Source organism: Pipistrellus kuhlii, unplaced genomic scaffold (assembly GCF_014108245.1).
Source record: "Pipistrellus kuhlii isolate mPipKuh1 unplaced genomic scaffold, mPipKuh1.p scaffold_m20_p_2, whole genome shotgun sequence".
NCBI lineage: Eukaryota > Metazoa > Chordata > Mammalia > Chiroptera > Vespertilionidae > Pipistrellus > Pipistrellus kuhlii.
In genome coordinates, this window is record NW_023425515.1 from 73354037 (window position 1) to 73372134 (window position 18098).

Consider the following 18098-nt stretch of genomic DNA (forward strand, 5'->3'; position numbering starts at 1 on the left):
GGCATGTAAAAGCAAGGCCTAGTCCTCAGCTAGACCCTATTTTTGTGAGATTTTTTCTGTATTTAGCCCACAGTGCACATTTCTTAGTTTTCATGTCATTACCAGTTCTTAAGGTCCCTTTGCAAAGGCTCAATGTATTGTAGTACAGGGTTTACCAGGCTGGCAAGCAAAAGTGATTAGGGGCAATTAGGCAGGCAGGCGGGCGAGCAGTTGGGAGCCAGCAGTTCTGGATTGTGAGAGGGATGTCCGACTGCCAGTTTAGGCCTGATCCCACCAGGATTGCATGAATTTCATGTACTGGGTCTCTAGTGTAAATAATACATTTATGTTTATTACATGTATGTCTTCTAAGTAGGGTGCTAATGGACTCATATCAGCAGAGTAATCTGTCTTGTCACATCTCTTTCAGCCTCTGGCTCCAAAGGCTGTTCTGTTTATTTGCCACATACTGACTGACCAGTTCAGTATAATAAAAAGTACTGGACTCATACTGGTCACCCCATCTTTCCAGTTTATCTTTAATTTTATTTAATTAATTAATTAATTAATTAATTAATTTAAATATATATTTTATTGATTTTGTACAGAGAGGAAGGGAGAGGGATAGAGAGTTAGAAACATCGATGAGAGTCATTGATTAGCTGCTTCTTGCACAACCCCTACTGGAGATATGCCCGCAACCAAGGTACATGCCCTTGACTGGAATTGAACCAGGGACCTTTCAGTCCCCAAGCTGACGCTCTATCCATTGAGCCAAACTGGTTTCGGCCTATTTTATTTATTTTTTTAAAGTTTAGAGGATGCTTATTAAAGCTGAGATGTAAAAGAAGAAAGAGCTTGGAGCCCTAGCTGGTTTGGCTCAATGGATAGAGTATTGGTCTGTAGACTGAAGGGTCCTGGGTTCGATTCTGGTCAAGGGCACATGCCCAGATTGCAGGCTCAATCCCCGGAGGGTGTAAAGGAGGCAGCTGATCAATGATTCTCTCTCATCATTGATGTTTCTATCTCTTCTTCTCTGAAATCAATCTATACTAATAAAAGAGAAATATGCAAATTGATTGTACTTCTGCAATGCCCACCAGCCAATTAGGAGTATGTAAATTAACCCAACAAAGATGGTGGTTTAATTTGCATATGCAGGTGCAGAGTAGCTGGGGGCAGGGTAGCTGCTTGCCTGTGCTGGCGCCAAGCAGCTTGCGTCCTGAGGACAGACATCCTTGGGATCCAAGCAGCTCTAAGCCTGCAGGCCTGTGTATAGGCCTAGAACAGCCAGTGTCCTGGAATGAACCCCGGGTACTCCAGGCCTACGCATGCAGATGTGGAGCAGCCGGGGGTGAGGCGGGAACATCCCCAGGACCCAGGTGCTTTGAGCCAGCACACGCGCAAGTGGCCAGGGGTGGGGCAGGAACGTCCCTTGCAGCAAGTGAGCAAATAGCAGACTGTGACAACTAGGGGCAAGCAGTCCCCTGCAGTGAACGAGCAGACAGCAGGGCCCTGCTTGCCCCTGGCCCCAGCAGCCAAGGGCAAGCAGGCCCCCACAGAGAGCAGACACCAGGCCTGTGGTGGTATCAAGCAGGCAGGTCTGCAGAGAGCATAGAACCACAGGGTACAGGCCTAAGCCGTCAGTAGGACATCCCCTGAGGATTCCCTAATTGGAGAGGGAACAGGTTGGGGTGAGGGACTCTCCCTTCTCCTACCCCATGCACAAATTTCTTGCACCAGGCCCCTAGTAAAAATATATTTTAAAGAAAAATAAAAAAGAAAGGGCTGGGAAATGAGCCTAGGCTGGTCTGCTTTGGCTCATTAAGAAATCAGAGAAAGAGGGCCATGGGGACAGGTTCAGGAGGTTTGCCCAGGATGAGCTACAGCTACCCACTGCTGTCCTGGTTGTAAGCCTCAGGGGGTCCTATAGAGTTTAAGAAATGCTTGCCTGTGGGGGGAGGGGACGGCACAGGCAAGCTCCTGGGAGGGAGAGACCACTTTTAGCCTGTCTTTTAACCAGTTCTTACTGCTCTTTGCTGTGATAAGTGGCTCTCTAAATTGGTCAAGTCATCTTAATGGAAAATGTCCATGTTGCATACTGTTCTAAGAATTACTCTCCTGAAGATAAAAAAAAAAAAATCTTTATCCATGTCTTCCTGATTTAAAAACCCTCCACTTTCCTCCCTTACCTTCTAACCATTCTTAACACAGACCATAAAACCATTTATAAATAATGAGGAAATAGCAATTACACTTACACAGCAAGAGAAAAAAATCAAATAATTTTGGGTAAAAGATATGTTCTAAGACACATAACTTTAAAAAATGAAGTCATACTTTAAAAAACATATCAATGAGGCTTGCTATAAATGTTTTTTATAAAACAAAGAATCGTTTTCAAAGAAATGATCATTCTTCTTTTGTATTTTATTACTCAGGATTTGCTCAAATTGAGATATATCTTCACTAGGCAGTTTTTTAACCACTTCATTTTATTTTTTAACAGGAAATAAAAATATTTGGGGCCTAACTATATTTATATGAAGTCCTAAAAGTTTTACACACAATTTCAGCAGTATGCCAATGCTCAATCTGGCATTATGTGGAGACAGAAATACCTATGACTTAAGTCCATATAGTCTTTCTGAGCCATAGCAGGAAGGCCTTAACCAGTCTCCTAGTTACCAGTCCTTCTGTCCTTCATCTCCTCCCCATTCCCTTTCTTTTTTCACACTATTGTCAATAATATCTTCTAAGACATGCATGCATTTTGTTATTCTCCTATTTAAATCAATCAATGTCTACCTCTTGCTATAGAAAAACCTCAATATTTCTTGAAGTACCATCCAACCACCTTCACAACCTGACCCCTGCACTGTTCCTCATCCTCTTCCAAATGGTCCATGGTTTCATCAGCGTGGCTATTTACTTCCCCAAATTTACAAAGCTTTTTATTTCCTCTCTCTGGACCTCTCCCCCAATTCTCTGCCTAATGAAATCTTTTAATATATGGTTCAAATTTTATTTTTTTTGTGATGCCTTCTCCAGACCTCTGCTTTTTTCGTACTTCCATACTTATTTTTCAGACCTTTATGACATAATTAATGCAAGGAAGCATCAGTCTTTCTGTCCTGTCAAAGGGTAAGCTCATGAAGGCAAGAGCTCTGCCATTGTAAGTAGTGAATGTCCATGTTCATTAAACGTCGATATTTAGTACCCCCGGGCCCCCTAACAGTTAGGTATTTCTGAAATTTTAAAAAAATGTGCTTGATTACATTATTTACTGTTCAATTGATACCTGTTAAATCCAGGGACTTTTCTTAATCGAGGCATCATCTATTGCTTTTAAGAAGCATTCTTTAGAGTGTTAAGATACTGGTTACTTCATTTGATGTTTAATTCTGTAGTCAAATTTAAATTAAGATAGTACTGATTAGGCTTCTTAGCCTCTGTAATCATATCAGACAGAGAACATGCCTAGAATATATATGTCAAATCTGACTAAATAAAACATATACATACTTCAAGATTTGGGTTACTGTGCCAATTTTATTAGTATCCTAAATTTAGTTATGAGCTTCTTTTAAAAACCAGTTGAAATATTAACAAGGGATTTCAAGTATATCTATATAAGCATACAGTCAAAGAATCTAGTATTATTTCTTATTTTATTTTATTCCTTTTATAGATAGTATTTGTTACAATTTTGAAAATACGTTTTATAATAATTATATAACTTTAAACACTATTCTCCAATGTTGGAAATATTATGCATGAGAAAAATCTTATATGAATTTTCTATAACTTGAAAAGTTGCTTTAAGTTATACAGTTATAAACATAAAAAAGAAGAAATAAAGTCTTTGGAAAAAAAGAAAATAATTACGACATTCTCAATTAGAAAATGGAGTTGAAAAGACTGCTTTTTCTAAAATAAATTATTTATTTTCAATTGATAGACTTATTTTTATGAAGGTTTTTTTTTTTTGGTCAAATTAAAAGATCAATAGATACTGTTCCCTTACACATCAGACTCTGAGAGATTAATTTATTTTCCTTAGAACTATATTTCTTTGTTGGAGAAATTAATGAAAATATCACTGATAAATTAATATGGAGCATTTCTACAAAGCCAACATGGTAAGGGCATAACCTCTTTCACTCATAATATTAAACTTGCATCCAATATGAAGTAATTTTTTTACAATGTAATTTTTAAAAAATCTCATAGAAAGTGAAGTAAAAGGGAACTAAATAATAGACTTGTGTCTTTTAGAATAATGTGTAAGATTAGAAAAAGAGAAGAGAATAAAACATCTTGAATAATTTTACTTATTTCTCACTAAAGCTATCAAATGAGTCAATGGAAAGGGTTTTGTTTAAAAAGTAACAGAATATAGTATAATTCTATAAATTGTTAGCTTTAAGATAACGGAAGAGAGACTTTGAGACTAAACTCTTAAAATAATCACTGAAATGATCAGTGCGATGAAATGGTTTTGAGGTGATCAGAAATGCTTAAACAATATATTCTTGAGTTAAGTTAATATAATTGACATACAACACCCTGGCTCTGAAGTTTTAGCTTTTATTCCTGTTCACATTTTCCCCAAGAATTGTTCAAGTAAAGGTTTAGTTAGAGTATACTTTTGTATCTCCAGAGAAACCCATCTTATTCATTTTTAAGTATGATCAGATCATTCTAAAGCATTTGCTGTGCAAAATAAAAAATCATTTCATAACCACTGACTCGTCACTATCACCGACTTAATTGATTGAACCATTTTTTAATGCACAAAACTTCATTTAAAGGAGATAATTTATGAAGCATCAAGAATATCTCAGGCAAAGGCAGATTTGTATGAAGGCACAGACCTCAGGAATATGTTAAAATAAAACCCAATTACAATGGAAGAAATAAAAGTTAAATATAAAAAGGTTTTGTTTTAAATCAGGCACTCAGATAAAGAAAATATTTTTTCAACTAAATAATGATGTTAAATTGGGAAAATGACACACAGAAGCAGAAAATTAGAAAACCAAAAGCAGAAATACTCTAACGAAATTAAAAACAATAAAAGCAAGCGAGCTATCTTAGAAAAGAACATGCAAACTTACAGTTGTTGTATAAGCAGCTTCTGGATCATCTTCCAGCACCCGGGAGAGACCGAAATCAGAGACTTTGCATACTAAGTTGCTGTTGACCAATATATTCCTAGCGGCTAGGTCCCGATGAACATAACCCATGTCAGAAAGATACTTCATTCCTGACGCAATGCCTCGAAGCATACCCACCAACTGGATGACTGTGAAGTGGCCATCATGTTTCTGAAAGAGAATCACAATTGTTTACATTGGCTTAATATAGTGTGTGTGCGGTATTAAATAAAATCTTTGAACTTATTTATTATTACTTTTAGTTAAAAAAGAACTTGACAGATTGAATAAAGCTCGGTATTACCAAAACCAAAGTACAAATATCAAGTCACAGAGTTCCAATTACAACACGTTCCCCGGAGGCCCCTGCCAAGCCCCCACCCGCCTGCGGTCCAGGGCACAGGGAGGCCAGAATGGGGCAGCGGAGGGGGGAGAGGAGGAAGGTGAAGACAAAAATCAGTCCGTAGAAAAACTCAAAAAGACCTAGCTGTGGTACTGCCACAGCGATACAGGCACAAATAAAGCTCATTGAGGCTGCCCCGCAGGCTGCCAAATCTGACCTGAGACGGCAGCCCAGCGGCGCCATCGCTTGCACCCTGCTCGCTCCTTCTCACTCGCTCTCGCTAGAAACCATGGAAGGGGGGGTGTGTTTGGAGCTAGTGACCTTGGTTAAACGAGTCCTCCTCCGAAGCATCGCCCAAGGACCAGCAGGCCTCGACCTCCTGAAGCAGCAAACAGAACGGCTGCTTCCTGCCCGGCGGCTGGGGCTGCGGAGTCCAGGCCCCTTGCCCAGGGGCCCGCCGGCTGGTGGCCTCCAGGCCGCATGGGAGGGAAGGGCTCAGTGTGGAGCTGGAGGGGCCAGGGACCACTTGTCCTGCAGAAGCTCCTCTCCCTCCCCCTCTCTTCCTCCCCCTTCTTCCCTCCTCCTCCTTCCCCTCCTTCCCCTACTCCTCCTTCCCCTTCCCCCTCCTCTTCCTCCTCCTCCTCCTCCCCCTCCTTCCCCTCCTCCTCCTTCCCCTTCCTCCTCCTCCTCTCCTCCCTTCCTCTTCCTCCTCCTCCTCTTCCTCCTCCTCTCCTCCTCCTCCCTTCCTCCTCCTCTTCCTCCTCCTCCCTTTCCTCTTCCCTTTCCTCCCCCTCCTCCCCCTCCTCCTCCTCCTCCTCCTCTCTCCATCCGTCCATCCATCCATCCATCTGCTCACTTCCGGGACAAACAGGGAGCGGGCTCCTGGGGCCGGGTCCTGGCCTCGAAGCCCCCGCCTCATCTTCCCGGCTTTGAGGCCATTTGTGTTTCCTTCTCCGGAGCCGTGGGGAGCCAGGCCTCGGCCTCGGCCAGCGCCCTCCTGCCCTTGCCCGGCGGCTGCCATAGGCGTCAAGTACCCGCTGCAGCCCCGCTGGGCCCTGACCCCCACAACTGTCCGAGAACTGAGGGACTGCAGCTTGTCCTGCCTTCAGAGGCAGGGGGCCAGGTCCAGCTGCTGGCCACCGGCTCCTGCTCCCTGGCCACCTTCTTCCTCCTCCTCAGCGGACCCATGGCGTCCCTCGGGGCTTCGTGCTCGTCCCAAGGCGGGTTCCTCCCTCTCGCTTTGCCGCCCCCACGAGGAGACCGTGCTCCTCCTCAGGCCCTTGTGTCTCTTTCTCACCCGGCTCCGGCTCCGGGCTCCCACCTCCCAGCTCGCAGGCACCATGTGGGCAGGGCAGCTGCTCAGCGGGCCTCGCACCGCCGCAGCCTCGCCAGCTCCGGGGCTGCTCCTCGTCCTGCGGCTGCTCCCCTATCACCATCCGGAAGTCCAGCTCCTCAGTGTCCACGTGCTCCAGGGAGGACTTCCGGGCAACATCCGCTCTTCCTCTTCCGCCTCCAACTCTGCTTCCTGTGGGGCTCAGCGCCCTGAGAGGGTCCAGGACCGCGAAGGGGCTGTCAGCACCTCTGTGAGCACGCGGCCGCGGGGCTGACAGGCTCCCAGAGGGGCCCTGCCCCCTCCGGCTCCCGCTCCGCCATCTCCTCACTGGGCGATGCCGGGCAGGGAGCTCTGCTCCAGCTCCGGGCTGGGCTCTGCGCCGCCTCCAGGTGCTCCAGGGCCTGGGCCCGGCGTCCGGACAGGAACTGGTCGGAGCCCTCCTCTTCCAGGAAGCCGGCACTGCCGGCACTGGTGCGGCCTCCAGACTCAGACACTGCCCCTCCCCAGGGGCACATCACAGTCGCCCAATTCCAGGCTGGGCCGCTGGGCCGGGGCTCGCTCAGGACTACCTGAGCCAGGCCTCCTCGGGCACTGTCTCTGCCACGGCCAGGGCCATGGCCACAGGCAGGTCCTCGGGAACTTACATGGGCTCCTACTTGGCCTCAACCAGCGTCTCTGGTGTCAACTGCCCCCCCCCCTTCTGCCCCCCCCCCCCCCCCCCCCGTACCCCCAAGTCAGGACAGCTATGCAGTCTGACCTGGAGAGTCAACAGGTGCTTCGCCCCTCCCCCCGGAAGTCCTGGCACCGGAAGGGCTCCGACCCCCCTGTCCCCCTCTCCCTTCCCACTGGCGCCCAGCGCCTGAGTGTCCAGCAGGCCATCTTCGCAGCCACCCTCGGGGCTCAGGGTCGCCATGGTCTTTGAACTTATTTCACTGGATCTAATGAATGTGAGCATCAAGTTTGCTGATCATTGATTATGTTTATAACAAAATGTATGTATTTGTTTGACATTTAAAGGACAGAAAAATCTAGCTGAAAGTGATGAAAGGTAAAGGACAGAAGGAAACCAACCAAATCAACTTGCAGAAAAAATAATTTCAAAAACTTTAAGAAGAGAGAAATAAAGTCAAATAAGGTAATAGCAATGACTAGCAAGAAAATAGAATTCAGTTTCCACAGCTGTGGGCTCTGAACCAGCCATACAGGTGGGCAGAAGGGCGGCAACACCGAGGGTGGGATGAAAGTTGTGCGATAAATGGAAATATGGTTAAAAAAAATCACTGAGGAAAATGAAAAATTGATTGCATAAACAAGAAGCAAGTTTAGGAAAATCCCTCATTATTTATTCCTCTCACCTTGATTTAAAAATAATATAGAATTTTTTAAAAAGGAAAAAAAAAACATCCTCTTGTTATCCGTGCAAGATTTGTACACCAATATGACCAGATACAGATAGTATCTGGTCATATCGATATGACCTAGATATTAGAGAAAATGAAAATAAAAATGTTTTAAGTTGAAAAATAATGCATATTGTTTTATGTAGTTATCTGGAGATTGTTGTCTTTAGTGAAGATCGTTGTCTTTAGTGAAAAACATGAAAAATTCTCAAGTTGGTTTTACACATCAGGTGTCATTTATTCTGAATGATATTAAAAATTAATATCTAGTAAGAGATTATAGGTGTTATTACCTTATACAGTGTGGTAGAAGCATAAATAAGAGTATCTTAAATTTTGCAAAGTTAAGCAGTTTTCATGGATATCTGATTTAAAACTATAGAGTAGCTTAGACATAGGGATGATTTGAGCAGACCACAGACTCCTATACAATGATGATTCATTGGTCAGTTAAATGAATAAGCTTATACTACAAATAAAATAAACTTTTTCTTATTATATCAACTTATCTCCCTGATAGCACTCTGATACCATCACCCAACTCAAGTGCAGAGTAAGGAAAAGAACCCTCTCTTAAGAGAAACATTCTACGGCGAGAGTCCCCACTTAAGCAGGCTCTTCTGTATAATTAATGTATAAAAGATAACCTAGCAAAGAAAATGGTCGGTGTTATTAGTTCTTTATGTTCCCAATCCATCTTCTTAGACAGTGTACTATTAGATGAAATCTGTATCTTTTATCATGTGCTCTTCCTCCCTCTCTTCTATTAGGAGCCTCAAAGCCTTTGAGTGGAATTGAAAGCGTAAGTTCTTTTGGCCAAGAAAGGATTACACTAAATTTCAAGAGGTTGTTCTTTTGCCTATTAGAAAATGAAGTTGCCTGGTGTCACAGTTCTTGTCAATGCAGAATTTCTACATAGTAGGTAACATTAATGGGCCATCTGAAAACTAAGGGATGCCTCAATTTCCTTATCTGTACAATGAGAATAGAATAAGTCAGAGCCGTAGTGAGAAATCACATATAAATACAGAGAAGCCCCTAATTTATTTTAATAATAATAATTATCTACATGCTGCATATAAAAGCCTAAGCGACTTTGACCATTTGACTGGTAACTATGACACGCACTGACTACCAGGAGGCAGATGCTCAGAACACATGCATGGAGACATGGAACAGATGGAAGGGTGGGAAGAGATTAACCAAAGATCTTATATGCATACTAGAGGCCAGTGCATGGGTTTATGCAGCGGTGAGGTCCCTCGGCCTGGCCTGTGGGGATCAGGCTGAAACTGGCTCTCTGACATCCCCAGAGGGGTTCCAGATTGTGAGAGGGTGCAGGCCAGCCCAATCCCCACCGACAGTCAGAAATTTCTCTCACAATCTAGGACCACTGGCTCCTAACTGCTCACTTGCCTGCCTGCTTGATCACCCCTAATGACCTCTGGCTACCGGCCTGATCGCCTGTAATTGCCACGCCCCTGTGCTGCCAGCCTGGTCACCCCTAACTTCCCCCCGCCTGCTGGCCTGATCACCCCTAAGTGCCTTTGACTGCCAGCCTGATCACCCCTCACTGTCCCTGCTTCTGGCCTGGTTGTCCCTGACCCCTGTCAGCCTGGTAGCCCCCAACTTCCCCCTTGCTAGCCTGATCGCCCCTAACTGCCCCCACTTCTTGGCCTGGATGCCCCTAATTGTCCCCTTGTCAGCCTGGTCATCCCCAACTGCGGCCACCGCCCCCTCCCCCCCACTGCTGGCCTGGTTGCCCTGCACTGCCATGCCCTGCTACCTGGTCTCCCCCAACTGCCCCCCCCCCCTGCCAGCCTGGCCACTATCAGTGCCCCCCCTGCTGGTCTGGTCACCCCATACAGCCTGCTATTCAGTTGTTGTGTGAGGGTGTCCCAGCCAATTTACATATTCCTCTATTATTAGTATAGATGTAGCTTTTATAATTTGAGCCAGAAAATTCTCTCACTTTTCTGAAAAATCATAAACCCTTATATTTAAGGAGAAATAATCATTTAACACCAGGTTGAAATTTCATTTTCTATTTATTCTGAATAACAAAGCACAAAGTTATTTTTTTTTAAGTACAGCTATTTTTAAAATTTAGACTCAAAGAAAAATTAAGAATAAGAGATTTCTTATATACGTTTTACACACAGACATGTATATTCTCCCCCACTATCAACATCTCAAACAAATTGTACATTTGTTACAATTGATGAACATGTGCTTAAACATTATAATCACCCAAAGTTTACATTAGGCTTCATTGTTAATGCTGAACATTCTATGGGTTTGAATAGATGTATAATGACCTGTACCCACCCTTATAGCATCAGAGAATTTTCACTGCCCTAAAAATCTGTTGTGTTCCACCTATTCTTTACCCCCACTTCCAATCCTGCAACCACTGATGTTTTTACTGTTTTGATGGTTTTGCCTTTTCTAGAATTATACAATATGTAGCCTTTTCAGATTGGCTTCTTCCACTTAGTAATATGCATTTAAGTTTTTCCCATGTCTCCTCAGAGCTCGATTGCCCAATTCTTTTCAGTGCTGAAGCTGAATGATATCCTCTTGTTAGAACCCATCACAGTTCATTTACCTACTGAAGGACATTTTGTTTTTTTCCAAGTTTTGGTAATTACAACTAAAGCTTCTACAAACATCTGTGGTTATAGAATGTTTATAGCAGTTTATGGCTGCAGGCCAGCCCGATGTGCACATAGGTTTTCAACTTCTTTGAGTAGATGTTAAAGATGTTAATCGCTGCATTGGTTGGTTGGTAAGAGAATGTGTAGTTTTGTAAGAAACTGCCAAACCATCTTTCATTCTGCATTCCCACCAGCAATGGAGAGTGTCTGTTGCTCCACATCCTCACCAACATTTGGGTCAAAGTTACTGATTTTGGCCAGTCTAATAGGTACATAAGGTGTCTCATTTTAATTTGAATTTCCTGATGATATATGATGTGGAGATCTTTTCATGCACTTAGTGGCCATCTACATATCTTAATTTGTGAGGTGTCTGTTAAGGTCTTTGGGCTCTTTTTAATCAGGTTTTTTTTTTAATTAATTAATTTATTTTTTTAACATATTTTAATGATTTTTTTTGCCCCCCTCCCTTCCCCCCCCCATATCCCCTCCCTCCCCATAGTTTTATGTCCATTGGTTGTACTTATATGCATGTATACAAGTCCTTCGGTTGATCTATTATCTCCCCCAGATCCTCCTCCCCTCCCCACTGTAATTTGACAATCTGCTTGTTGCTTTACTGTCTCTATATCTATCTTTTGGTTCATCAGTTTATAATGCTCTTTATTATCCACAAATGAGTGAGGTCATGTGGTGTTTCTCTTTCATTGATTGGCTTATTTCACTCAGCATGATGTTCTCCAATTCCATCCAGGTTGCTGCAAATGATGAGAATTCCTTCTTCTTTATGGCAGCATAGTATTCCATTGTGTAGATGTACCATAGTTTTTGGATCCAATCATCTGCTGATGGGCACCTAGGCTGTTTCCAAATTCTGGCTATTGTAGATTGTGCTGCTATGAACATAGGGGTGCATATATCCTTTCTGATTGGTGTTTCTAGTTTCTTGGGATATATTCCTAGGAGTGGGATGGAATCAGGTTGTTTTCTTGAGTTTTAAATGCTCTTTGTATATTTTGAATAACTATCTTTTATCAGATGCTTTTATTTGCAAATATTTTCTCCCTGCCTGTGCTTTGTCTCCTCATTTTCTTGACATTGCCTTTTATAGACTGGGAGTTTAAAATTTTAATAAAGTCCAGTTTATTAATTCTTTCTTTATTGGATTGTGCCTTTATCTAAAAAGTCATTGCCACATACCATGGCCAGCAAACTGGGGCTCTGTTGATTAATGAGTTTGCTGACCACTGGCACATACAATGTCATCTAGATTTTCTCTTATGTTATTTCCTGGAAGTTTTATGATTTTTCCTTTTACATTTAGGCCTGTGATCCAGTTTGAATTTATTTTTGTGAAGAATGTAAAGTTCTGTATCTAGATTCTTTTTTTTTTTTTTTTGTATGTGGATGTCTAATTGTTTCAGCACCATTTGTTAAAAAGACAAATTTTTGCTCCATGGCATTGCCTTTGTTCCTCTGTCAAAACCAAGTTGACTATGTTTATTATAGGCTCTCTATTCTGTTTTATTGATCTGTCTATTCTTTCACCTGCACCACACTTTCTTAATTACTGTAGCTTTATAATAAATCTTGAAGTCAGGTAGTGTCAGTCCTTCAACTTTGTTCTTCTTCAATACTGTGTTAGCCATTCTGGGTATTTGCTTCTAAAAACTTAAGAATCAGCTTGTTGATACCCACAAAATAACTTATTGAGATTTTGATTGGGATTGCACTAAAATTATAGATAATTTAGTAAGAACTGACATTTTAATAACTGAGTCTCTCTGTCCATAAGCATAGAACATCTCTCAATTTTTTTAGTTCTTTGATTTTACTTACAAGCCTTGTAGTTTTCCTCATATACATCTTGTACATATATTATTAGATTTATACTTAAGTATTTCATTTCAAATAGTTTGTTGTTAGTGTATAAAAATGCAATTGATTTTTGTACATTGATTTTTATCCTGTAGCTTTATTTATAACCCAAAGTCTTTTTGTGTATGTGTGTGTGTGTGTGTGTGTATGTGTGTGGAGTCTTTAGGTATATATATATATATATATATATATATATATATATATATATATATATCTATATATATACAATAGAGACAGTTTTACTGCTTCCTTAACAATTAGGATGCCTTTTAATTCTTTTTCTTGTCTATTTGCTCTGGGTATGTCTTCCAATACTATGTTGAACAAAAGTGATGAGAATGGGTATCTTTGCCTTATTCCTAATCTTAGAGGAAAAGCTTTCAGCTTGTCACAGTTGGGTATAATGTTAGCTCTGGGTTTGTCATATATGGCCTTTATTATATTAAATACATTCCCTCTATACCCACATTATTGAGAGTTAAAAAAAATCATAAATGGATATTGAATTTTGTCAAATGGTTTTTCTGTATCTATGGAGATGATATGATTATTATACAATACTTTTTTTAAATTAATGTGATGTATCACATTAGTTGATTTGTGGATGATGAACCACCCTTGAATCCCTGGAATAATTTCCACTTGGCCATGTTATATGATACTTTTAATATACTGTTGAATTTGGTTTGCTAATATTTTGTTGAGGGTTTTCGCATCTATGTTCATCAGGGATATTGGCATGTAGTTTTCTTTTCTTGTAGTATCCTTGTCTAACTTTGCTATCTGGCTTTGTAAAATAATTTTGAGAGTATCCCCTCCACTTCTATTTTAGGTAAGTTATTTAAAAATTATTTTAACTATTCTTATAACCAATACTTGAAAAGACTTGAATTGATTGTTGTTGTTTTTTGTTTGTTTTTTTTGCAACATAGCAATCATGGTTCTAATAACAATAAGTGGCATCATTATGAAATGAGCTTTTAGTATTTGAAAATAATGTAAACCACTTTCTATATGTTTTTCATGGGACTATACAATGTAGTATATGTATTTCTAATTCATTTGGTCACAATCTTTTTCAAGGTTCATGAGGTCAAAACCATTTTTATAATAGCACTAAGACACGCACTTGCCATTTTCACTATGTTGACATTTGCACTAATGGTAAAAGCTCTATTAGGTAAAACTGCAGAAGCCTTAACACAAATCAAGGCAGGAGCACAAACCAAACTGTATTAGTATTTTCACTCTATTCAACACAAACAAAAAGGATGGTATTGTATTATATAAGAAGGTACCTAGTGAAGTAACAAAGCCCATTATGTTTGCTAAATGTTGGTCCTTGGTTACACACTCTAAGCATCAACATCTGTGAGGGACAGAAGAAAATAAGATTGGGCAGCAGGAAACATTAAACTGCAGTGCATTAACAATAGCAGCCTTGGTATAGCCCATGGAATGTTCTGGATCTTGGATAACTCTTCAGAGAAAAGGGGACTGGACCCTTATGCTCTACATCAATCAGTCATTGGATGTAGGCTGCCTCTGTAAAAGTATATTGGCCTTGGGTAAGATAACTTTCTCAAGTCAAGGGCATTTCCCAGAGAGGGACTGAGGTAAGAACTACCAGCTTCCAGAATTGCAGAATATATAGAAATATGGGAGTTGATCCTGAGAGTTGTCTCCAAAAAAGTTCCTTCATGAAAATCTTTAAATAATCTGCTTCCCAGAATCTATATATCATCTATCTATCTATCTATCTATCTATCTATCTACCTACCTACCTACCTATCTATATCTATCTATCTATCTATCTATCTATCTATCTATCATCTATCTATAATAAATATCTATCTAATGTCTATAAAATTCAGCCTTGATAAAAAAGAAACTCTAAAAATAGTTCTGTATATTTTTTTGGAAACTCATATCTCAATTTTTGCCACATTATTCTAGGGAAAAAAATAGCTAACATTCTTTAAACACAACAAACCGGTCACATTTATGAGCTGTTTACAGGTATTATTGTATTTATTCCTTGCAACAACTCTGGGCTATAAGTATAGTTATCATAGTTATTATCTTCATCCTATAGAAGTGTAACAGTGATAGAAAAAGATAATATACTAATCAGGTAGTAATTATAGAATAGGTTTACTAACAAACTCATAGAAAATTCATGTAATAACAGTTTCCTTATGAGTATTTTGTAGACATCGGCAGTTGCAGTTCCTGCCTGACCAAGGTGTGACCCTGACCCCAAGAATTGGGGAAGCATCAACAATTCATATCAGAGCCAGAAGAACTGCTGCCTAATGCCCTGTTTTGGAACATCAGCAGTAAAACTTCAGATGGAGCAGTGAAACCAGACATACAGGAGATAACATTGAAACTGTCTGAGAGCAGAGCTGAGAAACTGCACTTGGCCAGAAACTCCTTAGTTCCTCTCTTCCCCAGTTCCCTCATATAAGGCAGCTAGGACACTGAGATACTGAGATAGCTTTGAAGGCATGAGCCAGCTGTCTCCTCAGGGTGTCCGCTCCTGAATAAAATCCCTTTCCTTGTCAGTCAGAACCCGTCTCACGAGTTTGACTTTCAAAGTAACAGACTGTTGGACCTGCAGGTCGTTTTCCCTGTTTCAGATTGACAAAAAGATTTAATAACCTCGAATATGGTGAAGTCAGGATTTGAATCTAGGCAATCTAAATCCAGAGCCTCTATTCTTAATAATTGGAGTTGTCTGAAAAAGAGTTGGCCCAAACTTTGCCATAATGGCCCCATCTAAGCTAGTTTGGGAAGTAGAATTTGGCTTTAAAAAGCAAGAAATAAAAGGGCTCTCAGGCTACTAAATAAAAAACAAAGACCACTCCAAATAAACCAACAAGCAAGGATTTATTTATCTGTGTGGCTGAGAGGAGCAAACCTATTCATTTGTACTTGAGGTATGGCACATATTTATTTCTCTACAATGAAGGCACTCTGTCCTTCAAACAAAATCTATATTCTTTTCACTAGTCCTTGTCAACATAGCTTCCTCAAGTGTGGTTTAGGACATACTGGTATTCTTGAATATGGTGGAGGGTTAATAAATGGTGACTGAATTAAATAGCCTTTGATACCATTTTGTAGAGCACTGGCTGCTATTGCTATATTATTCCTGTTGTCTTGTATAAAAAAGACTGTTTTCTTAAGGTTGGATATTCATTTTCTCCCTTTGAAATAGCAGTTCTGTCACAGCATCCACTATGCTGCCATGCCTTGTGTCAGCTCTTGATAAATATTAATTCAAATTGAATTGAATTGTTTATGAGGGGAGGAGAAAAATGTGAGAGCACTGAGATTTAATATCTTTGGGCTTCCTACTAGAGATTAATCAAAAAGAAACTATGAATATTTTAATGACATATGGTTATTTTCCCAGGAAGGCAGATCCAAATGAAAGAGAGCGAATGTGGCATATTTACACACTGCATCTCAGAGCTTAGTAGCTAGAATTCAGTTTGTCTTCATTCTTCTTTTCCTTTGCTTTCCTCACTGCTAAGAAACCTGGATCTTGATCTTAAAGTGACAGAGAGGGTGATTGGAGGGTGTTTTCTGAAAGCTACACATAACAGTATTTGCTACTTTGAAACCTGCAGAGCTCTCCCAGACCCTAAGACCCTAGAGCACAATATCCACTGATCTGAGCATGTCACGCTGTCTCCACAGTAATGCAAGCTCCTGACAATGGTTTCCAAGGCCCTGCTTCTAAGTTGTGCCCCACAGACACTTTCAAACTCTCAGCATCCATTCAACTTAGGTTAACCTCAAGTACTTAACCTGTGCTTCAGACAGATGTATGATTTGAATGCTATGCTGTCCTGCTGTCATCACATTACTACTTAACAACATCCTATTTAATAAAATAATAATATGCAAATTGACTTCACCTCTGCTACACCAACAAGCCACACCCACCAACCAATCAGGAGCAAGTATGCAAATTAACCCAACTAAGATGGCTGCTGCCATAGAGCGAGCAGGATGCTTGGGTTTCCCTGGCAATGGAGGAAGCCAAGCTTTCTGCCTGCCCTGCCCTGCCTTGGCCTCCCCTTAAGGCTACAAAGTTTCAATTATAGAAGATAAATAAATCCCAGATACCAGGGCCTCCATTTGGGTCTCCAGGGGGCAAACCACCATAGGACCCTTGCCCAGGCCACACCATGCCCCAAGGGAACCCCACCCTGATCTGGAACATCCTTCAGCCAGCCCCCACCCATGCATCAGGCCTCTATCCTATCTAATAAAAGAGTAATATGCAAATTGACTGTCACTCCAATACACAAAATGGTTGCCCCCATGTGGTCAAAGATAACTGCTCCCATGTGGACACAAGATGGCCGTCACAAGATGGCCAGCAGGGGAGGGCAGCTGAGAGGGACCAGGTCTGCAAGGGAAGGCAGTTAGGGCCGATCAAGCCTGCAGGAGAGGGCAGTTAAGGGTGACCAGGCTGGAAGAGGAGGGAAGTTGGGGGTGACTGTGCCTTTCAGGGAAGGGCAGTTGGAGGGGACCCAGGCCTGGAGGGAAGAGCAGTTGGGGGGGGGGGGCAGGCCTGCAGGGGAGGGCAGTTAGGTGTGACCAGGCTGGCAGAGGAGGAAAGCTGGGGACTAGTGGGCCTATAGGGAAGGACAGTTGGGGAGACCCAGGCTTGCAGGGGCGGGCAGTTGGGGGTGACCAAGCCTGCAGGGGAGGGCAGTCAGGGGCAAAAAGGCTGGCAGGGGAGCAGTTAGGCATCAATCAAGCTGGCAGAGGAGTGGTTAGGGGGTGATCAGACTGGCAAGCAGAAGTGGTTAGGGGCAATCAGGAAGGCAGGCAAGCAAGCAGTTGGAAGCCAGCAGTCCTGGATTGTGAGAGGGATGTCGACTGCCCAGTAGAATCGGGTGTAAATGGGCAGTCAGATATCCCTCAAAGGTTCCCAGATTGGAGGGGGTACAGACTGGGCTGAGGGACACCTTCCTCCCGCCCCCTCCCGCATGCATGAATTTTGTGTGCTGGGCCTCTAGCGCTCTCTCTCTCTCTCTCTCTCTCTCTCTCTCTCTCTCTCTCTCTCTCTGTCTCTCTCTCTGTCTCTGTCTCTCTCTCTCTCTCTCTCTCTCTCTTTCTCTCTCTGTCTCTGTCTCTTTCTCTCTCTCTCTCTCTCTCTCTCTCTCTCTCTATATATATATATATATATATATATATACACTTAACAAATAGATTCTATGAAACACAAACCTTACCACTCATTTGCTTAAGACCCTTTAATACCAGAATAGCGTACAGTATTCAAGACAAAGTATGTCCCTTGCTCCTATCTCTAATTTTATAATT

At 41.8% G+C, this 18098-nt stretch overlaps 1 protein-coding gene across 2 annotated transcripts in view; it reads right to left on the minus strand.

Annotated features, from left to right (window-relative positions):
• Positions 1-18098, minus strand: part of EPHA6 (EPH receptor A6) — an 874394-nt gene that overhangs the window by 125601 nt on the left and 730695 nt on the right. For both annotated transcript variants that reach the window (XM_036445896.2, XM_045584048.1), the window contains one exon: positions 5100-5309. In XM_036445896.2, the coding sequence (XP_036301789.1) occupies positions 5100-5309 (210 nt within the window). The remainder of the gene's footprint in view (positions 1-5099; positions 5310-18098) is intronic.